Source organism: Sapajus apella, unplaced genomic scaffold (assembly GCF_009761245.1).
Source record: "Sapajus apella isolate SASKATOON/1434 unplaced genomic scaffold, GSC_monkey_1.0 scaffold84, whole genome shotgun sequence".
Classification (NCBI taxonomy): Eukaryota; Metazoa; Chordata; class Mammalia; order Primates; family Cebidae; genus Sapajus; species Sapajus apella.
The window spans coordinates 825,296-835,340 of record NW_022437024.1 but is presented as its reverse complement, the minus strand read 5'-3'; the positions used below and the strand labels follow the sequence as shown (position 1 = coordinate 835,340).

The following is a 10,045-nucleotide window of genomic DNA, read 5'->3' as shown; positions in this document are numbered from 1 at the left end:
AAGACTCCATCCCCAAAAAAAGGAAAGAACAATAGCTATTATGTAGAAGTATGGGGGGGGGAGAATAAGATACGACTGTTATAATTATACTTATCATTTCCACCCAATATTATTCCCCTTTGCTTATCTTTCCTAATCACAGCCCAAGATGCTTCGTCTTCACAGGTGAAACATGAGCATCACCTTAAATGCTCACTGGCTTTTTGTTTGCTATAGTCTGGCCACAGCCACATGTTGCCATTTCTAGATTCATACCACTCTCATCAAGTGGGAGTGGGGAGGGATGAATTATAGAAACTACTTTCTGTATTATTTTTTAAATCGCAGCAGGGCATGGTGGCTCATGCCTGTAGTTTCAGCACTGTGGGAGGAGCACGGGAGTCTGGAGCTCGAGACCAACATGGGTAACATAGTGACACCCTGTCTCTACAAAAAAACATTTCTTTTAATTAGCCGGGTGTGGTGGTGCACACTGTAGTCCCAACTACTCTGGAAGCTGAGATGGGAGGATCGCTTAAGCCCAGGAGGTCGAGGCTGCAGTGAGCCATGATCTTATCTCTACCTTCCTTAACCAAATCCCAGATAACCTCTTCCTGTAACCTGCTCCTTACTAACCTTCCTCCTTCCCACACCTATTCTCAGTGTTCTTAATAACCAAGGCTCAAAGGGGTGGAAAAACAAAGCCAGGACAACATAATAGTTGGTGGCAAAGTTCCAGTTAAAACTCATTTATCAATGCAACCAGGTCCAGTTGCATTGCACTGAATTAACTGCATCACATTAATTATGCACTTTTAGGGCACTCAGTGATTATTTATTTTGAGACACAGTCTCGCTCTGTTGCCTAGATTGGAGTGCCATGATGCACTCTTGGCTTGCTCCAACCTCCACCTCTCGGGCTCAAGCAATACTCCCACCTCAACTTCCTGAGTAGCTAGAACTACAGGTGTGCAACACCATGCCCAGCTAATTTTTGTATTTTTTTGTAGAGACAGGGATGTGCCATGTTGGCCAGGCTAGCCTCGAACTCCTGTGCTCAGGTGATCCAACCACCTTGGCCTTCCGAAGTGCTAGGATTACAGGCGTGAGCCACCAAGCCCCGCCTTCAGCGATGACTTTAAATCTGAGGTTAGCTTCTCTTAACACCAAGTCTTCTCCTAGATATTTCCCCTACTGGTGATTATCATAAAACGAATTACAGTTTACCCTTGAACAACATGGGTCTGAACGACATGGGTCCACTTATATGAGGATCTTCTTCTGCCTCTGCTATCCCTAAGATAGCAAAACCAACCCCTCCTTTTCCTCCTTCTCGGCCAACTCAGCATGAAGACAATGATGAAGACCTTTATGATGATCTACTTCCACCTAATGATTAGTTAATATACTTTTTCTTCCTTAAAATTTTCTTTTTTTTGAGACCAAGTCTTGCTCCATCACCTAGGCTGGTGTGCAGTGGCACAATGTGGGCTCACTGCAACCTCCACCTCTCAGGTTCAAGCAATTCTCATGCCTCAGCCTCCCAAGTAGCTGGGACTATAGGTGCACACCGCCACACCCACCTAATTTTTGTAATTTTAGTAGAGATGGGTGTCACTATGGTGGCCTGGCTGGTCTCAAATTCCTGACCTGAAGTGATCCACCCGCCTCAGCCTCCCAAAGTACTGGGATTACAGGCATGAGCTACCGCGCCCGGCGTTCCTTATAATTTTCCTAATACATTTTCTTTTCTCTAGTTTACTTTATTGTAACAATGCAGTTTATAATGCATATAACACAAAAGATGTGTTAATCAACTGTTGATGCTATCAGTAAGGCCTCTACTAAAAAGAAGGCTATTAGTAGTTAAGTTTTGGGTAAGTTCAAAGTTATAGGTAGTTTTTTTTTTTTTTTTTTTTTGAGATGGAGATTCGCTCTTGTTGCCCAAGCTGGAGTGCAATGTCTAGATCTTGGCTCACTGCAACCTCCACCTCCCTGGCTCAAGCAATTCTCCTGCCTCAGCCTCCCAAGCAGTTGGGATTATTACAGGTGCACACCACCGTGCCCAACTAATTTTTTGTATTTTTAGTAGAAACGGGTTTCATCATATTAGCAGGCTGGTCTTGAACTCCTGACCTCAAGTGATCGGCCCACCTTGGCCTCCCAAAATGCTGGGATTACAGGTGTGAGCCACCATACCCAGCCTATATGCAAATTTTTTTACTGTATGATTGGAAAGGGAATACCCCTAACCCCCAAGTTGTACAAGAGTCAGTTATATTTCAAATGACTAAAAAGCTAATCCCTGAAAAGTATTAACTATATTTCAAACTTCTATTTACTATGTTGAGTATTTCCCTAAAGTGGAGACAAGGGTTGGTCACATAAGGTCCCATCCAGGTCTAGAAGAGGTTAGGAGAAGGGAGGACGAAAATAACACGAAACAGGGGTATGAAAACTCTGGTTGTGGGGTTGTAGGCAGCACTACATGCAACTCCAGAAGGGACATTTATAGAACACAGTGTCCAACTCTAAATTTCTAAAAATAAAAGCCATCTATGTCTTTTAATCTGATTGTACAAGTAAATGTAAAGATGGAAATTTCATTAATGTTGGCTTTTTTTTTTTTTTTTTTGAGATGGAGTCTTGCTCTGTCGCCCAGGCTGGTGTGCAATAGTGTGATCTCAGCTCCCTGCAACCTCCGCCACCCAGGTTCAAGCCCTTCTCCTGCCTCAGCCTCCTGATTAGTTGGTACTACAGGCATGTACCACCACACCCAGCTAATTTTTTGTATTTTTAGTAGAGACAGGGTTTCACTGTGTTGGCCAGGATGGTCTCCATCTTCTGACCTTAAGATCTATCTACCTCAGCCTCCCAAAGTGCTAAGATTACAGGCGTGAGCCACTGTGCCTGGCTGGCTTATTTTGTTTTTGAGAAAGGGTCTCGTTCTGTCACCTAGGCTGGTATGTAGTGACATGACTACTGTTCACTACACCCTCAACCTCCTGGGCTTAAACAATCCTCCTACAACAGCTTCCCAAGTAGCAGGGATGACATGCATGTGCCACCATGCCTGGCTAATTTTTTGTATTACCTGTAGAGACAGAGTCTCACTATGTTGCCCAGGCTGGTCTTGAACTCTTGAACTCAAGTGATCCTCCTGCCTTACCCTCCCAAAGTGCTGAAATTACAGATGTGAGCCACCATGCCCTACTATATTGTTGGCTTCTTTAGAGAATCACATTATCCCTCAAAATCATGAAAACTAAGAAGATGAGTAGGCCGGGCATGGTAGCTCACACCTGTAATCCCAGCACTTTGGGAGGCTGAAGGGGATGGATCATCTGAGGTCAGGAGTTCAAGACCAGCCTGGCCAACATGGTGAAACCCCGTCTACTAAAAATAAAAAAAACAAATTTAGCAGTGCATCAGTAATCCCAGCTACTTCAGGAGGCTGAGGCAAGGGAATCGCTTGAACCCAGGAGGCGGTGGTTGCAATGAGCCGCGTCATTACACTCAAGCCTGGGTGGCAAAAGCAAAAACTGAGTATCAAAAAAAAAAAAAAAGAAGCCAAAATGTTTACTAAAGTCTAATCCTGAACCTATAGGGAAGAAATTGACAGCTTGTATTTCCTTATCTGTGAAACAGATGAAGCTCTGGTAAGAATGAGACAATATATGGATCATCTATAAAGCATCATTTTTGTTTTTTAAATAGTGTTGAACAGTGTAATACAGAATTTGACATCAATGAAGAAGGTTCAAGGTCAACTTCTCTATATGTCAGCTGCATGATCTTACCCCAATCAGTGAAACACATTTAATGATACAAGAATTAAAGGGATGATATATGTATGAGGAGGGGCATTTTAATGCAAATAGTTATGGAAATGTAATTTTTTTTCCTTTTTTTCTTTATTTTGCTGCCGTAACTCGGATACCAACCGAGGTAATAATGTAAGATGTTTTACATTGTATTATGCCAAGTTAAGTAAACCAGGGTCTTATGTTCATTATTTCCTAATCTTTATTCGGGAAGCGAGGGAAGAGGAAACTGAAGGACTCTTATAGCAGAAACACCAGTTAATATAAAAATCATCTCCACTACTTAATGGAGATATGAACATTATAAAGTTATGGCCTTCATGTCAAAAGGTAACTGTCACAATACATCCTAATTGGGTGGGTAACCTCTCTTCTCAAACACACATTCTTCTCTCATATAAAACAGCCAACAACAGGCACAGTGGCTCATACCTATAATCCCAGCACTTTGGGAGTCCACAGCAGGCGGATAACGTGAGGTCAGAAGTTCAAGACCAGCCTGACCAACATGGAGAAACCCTGTCTCTACTAAAAATACAAAATTAGAATTAGCTGGGCATGGCGGTACATGCTGGTAATCTCAGCTACTTAGGAGGCTGAGGGAGGAGAACTGCTTGAACCTGGGAGGCAGAGGTTGTGGTGAGCCGAGATCACACCATTGCATCCAGCCTGGGTAACAAGAGTGAAACTCCATCTCATAAAAAAGAAAAAAGCCGCCAGGATTAATTACAAGCGTATCAGTAATGATGGAGATTTTCCTCTATGGGTCTGAACTACTCCACCCACTGTCCAGATCACAAATAAGAATCAAAATCTTTTCATGGGACTATAACAGGGAAGGGCCATTTCCAACCTCATTCATTCACTTCCTTAGTCCCTATCTTATACCAGGTTCTATTTCAAGTGCTAGGAATTCAACAGTGAGCAAAAGAGAAAATACCAGCCATCATGGAGCTCACATTCTAACAGAGAAATACAGACAGTAAAGGAATTTGCAGTAGGTCAATGGTAATTAAGTGCTATAGAGGAAAACAGGTAGGGACAGGGGCTGCAATTTTAATTAGGGAAATCAAGAAAGGCTTCCCTGAGAAGATGCCATTTTAAGTAAAGACCTAAAGGAGATGAGAAAGCAAGGCACAGGGAAATGTAGGGAGAAAGCAGTAGGGCTACACAAACCTCTCCAGCAAGTTCAGATAAAACAAAATACAATCCTTTACCTTTCAAAAGGGGCTGGAAGGTTGGAATCTCTTGCAACTTGATGACATCAGGATCGTTGCTGACATTCCGTGAGGCCTGGGAGCCCTGAGCTACAACCACAATATCATCCATCTTGGCTCTATGCTTGGCTGGTGAAGGAGTCACTGAAAATAAAGTTACACTGCTTAGGAAATGCATATTAGGTTAGGTACCTCTGCCTCACCAAAGCAGTTTTTGGTGTAGTGATTAAAAAAAAAATTTTTATACAATGTAGCTATTTTGCAATGGGGGTTGGGGTGGCGGGGAATAAATTATAGAAACTATTTTCTATAGTATTTTTTAAACCTTAGGCTGGAGCCAGGCACAGTGGCTCCTGCCTATAATCCCAGCAGAACACCAGGGAGGGCAGATCACCTGAGGTCAGGAGTTTGAGACTAGCCTGGCCAACATGGTGAAACCCTGCCTCTACTAAAAATACAAAAATTAGGGCCGGGTGTGGTGGCTCATGCCTGTAATCCCAGCACTTTGGGAGGCCGAGGCGGGTAGATCACGAGGTCAACAGATCGAGACCATCCTGGTCAACATGGTGAAACCCCGTCTCTACTAAAAATACAAAAAATCAGCTGGGCATGGTGGCGTGTGCCTGTAATCCCAGCTGGTCAGGAGGCTGAGGCAAGAGAATTGCCTGAACCCAGGAGGCGGAGGTTGCGGTGAGCCGAGATTGCGCCATTGCACTCCAGCTTGGGTAACAAGAGTGAAACTCCATCTCAAAAAAAAAAAAAAAAAAAAAAATCAAACAAACCACAACTCAGGCTGGGTGTGGTGGCTCATGCCTGTAATCTCAGCACTTTGAGAGGCTGAGGTGAGAGGATCACTGGAGTCCAGGAGTTCAAGATCAACCTGGGCAACATAATAACACCCTGTCTCTACAAAAAAAATTTTTTAATTAGCCAGGTGTGGTGGTGCATGCTGTAGTCCCAGCTACTTGGGAAGCTGGGATGGGAAGATCACTCGAGCCTAGGAGGTCAAGGCTGCAGCGGGCCATGATCACACCACTGCATGGGTAAGAGAGGAAGAGTCTCAATAAACAAAACAACAACCACAAACTCCAGACATTACAGGATTTTATTTTGAGGCGGAGTCTTGCTCTGTCACCTAGGCTGGAGTACAGTGACACAATCTTGGTTCACTGCAACCTTTGCCTCCTGGGTTCAAGTAATTCTCCTCCCTCTGCCTCCAGAGTAGCTGGGACTAGAGGCATGCACCACCACCCCTGGCTAATTTTTATGTTTTTAGTAGAGCTGTGGTTTTACCATATTGGCCAGGCTGGTTCGAACTCCTGACCTTGTGATCCACCTGCCTCAACCTCCCCAAATGCTGGGATTACAGGCATGAGCCACTGCACCCAGCCCATTACAGGATTATATAATATGAATGAATTTCTTTCGTTTTCAGCGCACAAAAGTATAGGCAGATTGTTTTTACTTTCTCCTTTAAATCTCCTGCTATCTTGATATATATCCTATTTCTAAAATGAGAAATAAAGGGTACATAATTTGACTGTGACTTGCCCGAAGTCAACAGAGGTAGAGGCAGTTAGCAAAGGAATTAGAGATCTGTAAGTTAATGGCACACAGGCCCATCTCTGCGACACTGTAGTTGCAAAGCTGTCTATGTACCCTACCACATCAGGTCAGCTATGTTTAGTAAGTCCAGAAAAAACCCTGTCTCAACCCCAAATGATGGGCCTATTCCTGAGGCTTCAGCCTCCTCACTTTTTTTTTGAGTCAAGGTGGCTGGGCACGGTGGCTCACACTTGTAATCCCAGCACTTCAGGAGGCCGAGGTGGGCGGATCACTTGAGTAATGGTGAAACCCTATCTCTACTAAAAATACAAAAATTAGCCAGGAGTGGTGGCAGGCACCTGTAATCCCAGCTACTCCAGAGGCTAAGACATGAGAATTGCTTGAACCCAAGAGTCAGAGGTTGTAGTCAGCCAGGATCATGCCACTGCACTCCAGGCTAGGCAACAGTGAGACTCTGTCTCAAAATTAATTAAAAAAAAATTCACGGTCTCACTACATTGCCCAGGCTGGATTTAAAGTCCTGGGCTCCAGCAATCATCCTGCCTGGCCCCCTGAGTAGCTAGGACTACAGCCCCTCACTCTTAAAATTGTAACATTAAGCCGGGCGCGGTGGCTCAAGCCTGTAATCCCAGCACTGTGGGAGGCCGAGGCGGGTGGATCACGAGGTCAAGAGATCGAGACCATCCTGGTCAACACGGTGAAACCCCGTCTATACTAAAGCTACAAAAAATTAGCTGGGCATGGTGGCGCGTGCCTGTAATCCCAGCTACTCAGGAGGCTGAGGCAGGAGAATTGCCTGAACCCAGGAGGCGGAGGTTGCGGTGAGCCGAGATTGCACCATTGCACTCCAGCCTGGGTAACAAGAGCGAAACTCCGTCTCAAAAAAAAATAAATAAATAAAAAATAAAAAAAAATAAAATTGTAACATTAGTCCAAGAAGGGCAAAAATAGCCAGTAAGTCCATTCCAGGTTGAGGCAAAAATCAGACATTTGGAGGACGGACAAAGAGGGAGATCAATTCAGGTTCCTTGGGAGAATGTAATCTATTTAGAGGGAAGTGATTCAAATTATAAAGAACTACCTAGACCAAAAATCATCCCCTCCCCCAAATATCTTCCAGACTGAGGCAACAATGAATCTTTAAAGTGTTTTACTCTCTAGAAGGTAATATTCCCTGGCTCATTATAGTCATATCTCAAAAGTTAATCCAGGGATGCCATAGAACTGCTTTGCCTCCTGGAAGCTCATCTCCCGAGACTCAGCATTCACTCTTTTAGAAAAATCTCTGCTGCTTTTCAAGAAATATTTCTTAACCACTTTTGGTAATTTACTTAACATTTTACAAAAGCCATGCCAGAAATTTCTCCTGCTACAAATTAAGTGTGATTCCTCCTTCCCCAGATGCCAGAGGAAACGGGACTTCAAAACATTCTTGCCAGCCTCTACTACCTTATCTGTAAAATGGGATTACTGCAAAAATTACATGTAAATATATGTAAAGTACTTGGCACAGAGGAAGAGGCAAATTCTAACATCAGAAATGAGTGAATGCTGTTGGTTCATCGGCAAGCAAACATATTAAAAAGATGCCACACCTCTTCTCCCAAAAATGTTTCTATCCTGCCACAGAGGCAAAAATGAAAGCGTTCATAATTATATTTGTTATAACAGATATGATACTCTGGGCCTTCCAAGGAAATAGAAAAACTTAGCAAAGCTAGTAGATGCTGCTCACCATTCAAAGCTGCCCCAATCCAGCCCCCAGAATGTAGGTCTGAATTAGTCTTGAAGGTCACACTTCAGTGTGAAACACCCTGAGATGTATTAGCTTGCCTATTTCTGAATTACAGAGCCTATAAAGAATAGAGAACTTCTAAAATCGGAGACTCTTTTTAGGCCCCGGATTTAACCAATTTGCATTAGCAACCCCGGAGTTTATCCAAGGCACTGCCAGCTGAGTGTGTGGGTAACAAAAAAAAGCAGCAAATGGTCCTCAATTAAACATCAGCTGTTTTATTTATTGAACACTCATTATATTGCAAACACAATAATCCTCCCATTCTTTCTCAAACGCTTAGAGGAATCTAAAAATCATGGACAGGGGACAACAATGGAAAACACCGGAGCCTGTCTGGCCAACCTCTACAATATTAGAAAAGGGACCAAGACACCTTCTGAGAAGAAAAATCTGTTTCTGGAGACCTTTGCAATCAAGGGTTCAAAGCAAGTGGATACCTATCACATACCCCTTCAGAAAACCTCTAAACCCTGTTTTTAAGAAACTGCCTGTTCTTAGAGGTCCTATAATCCATCCACTGTGTGAGCCAAATCTCACTACATCAGCCATGCGCACTAGAGCCAAAAATTAATTAGGTCGTCTTTTAAACAGTAGGCTGTAGCTGGGTGAAACGGCTGTTTTGAAAATAAATGGGCACCGGCGCCCACGCTGGCTTAGCTTGCAGTCACAGGCACTTCCATTAGGGGAATCGAGGCCAGGACAGATAGTGACTTTTTTTTTCCCCCTAGTAGCATGATATGAGGGCTTTCTGTGCGTTCCCGTCCGCCGTCCCAGACCCCAGTAGGCTGGGAGGCAGCCCGCGCTCTGCAAGCGGACAGGGCGGGCTGGAGGAGGGTGGGAGGTTAGGACACCGACCTGAGGAGTTCAGATCGTTGGGTCGGCTCTCGGCCTCGGAGCTCTGCTCACTGCCCATGGTGCCGGCAGCGGTGGCAGCAGAAGAACGGCGGGCCGGGCGATCACCGCTCCGGCGGCGGGCGACAGAGCAGGGGCCAGGGACCGGGACGGGGAGGCAAGGCAGAGTCTGCGCACCGCGGCGAAACTAATCTGTGGGGCTGACGCGACCCGTCCACGCTGGGGCCTGGGCGGCGGGAGGAGAGGCCCTATTTGGGGAACAGAAACGCCAAGGAGGCGCGGCGCGAACGCATGCGGCTCGCCCTCCTCCTTTCGAGGAGCCCTAAGAGAAGAGGCAGATAACGCTTGCGTTGCCGCACCTGCGGCCCGCGGACGACGCCGCTTTCACTCACTGGTTCAGGCGCCGAAAGCTCGCTCCTTCCGGGACGCGGATGGGCGGTGCCGGTTACGCCCGACCGTCAGTTCCGGGTTAGGAGGCCCCGCCCCCGGCCCGAGGGAGAGGCGGAGAGACCCACTCCTGCGATTAGGTGCAACCCCACCTTAAAGGGCCTGACCTCCTCGGAGCCAGAGCTGCGAAAAGGTTAAGCCCTTTTCAGTTGTAATCATGGTCACCTTTAAAACACCACCCACACTATTAAGTTCTTCAACACCCACATGTGAGAACAACTTTACAAATTAGGTATTTTTAACCCTGTTTTACAGATGGAAAAAGAAATCCTAGATAGACTCAGGATTCGAACCCACTACAGCCTGGATGCAAAGCTCATTTTTAATTCTGAAGAGCTGGGAGTTTAGCAGTGGACGACCAA

The 10,045-nt window shown here is 45.2% G+C and overlaps 1 protein-coding gene across 3 annotated transcripts in view; it reads right to left on the bottom strand.

Moving 5' to 3' along the window:
- The window catches only part of BORCS5 (BLOC-1 related complex subunit 5), a 94,190-nt gene extending 84,473 nt beyond the window's left edge, over positions 1 to 9,717 (bottom strand). Inside the window, exons 1-2 of one of the 3 annotated variants that reach the window (XM_032253671.1) lie at positions 9,629 to 9,717; positions 5,021 to 5,164 (exon numbers count right to left, since the gene is read on the bottom strand). In XM_032253671.1, coding sequence (XP_032109562.1) covers positions 5,021 to 5,164; position 9,629 — 145 coding nt within the window. In that variant the 5' untranslated portion in view covers positions 9,630 to 9,717. Of the gene's footprint in view, positions 1 to 5,020; positions 5,165 to 9,239 lie in introns of all 3 variants that reach the window. The other 2 variants (XM_032253672.1, XM_032253670.1) reach the window with 2 other exon arrangements.
- Between the last annotated feature and the right edge of the window lie 328 nt (positions 9,718 to 10,045).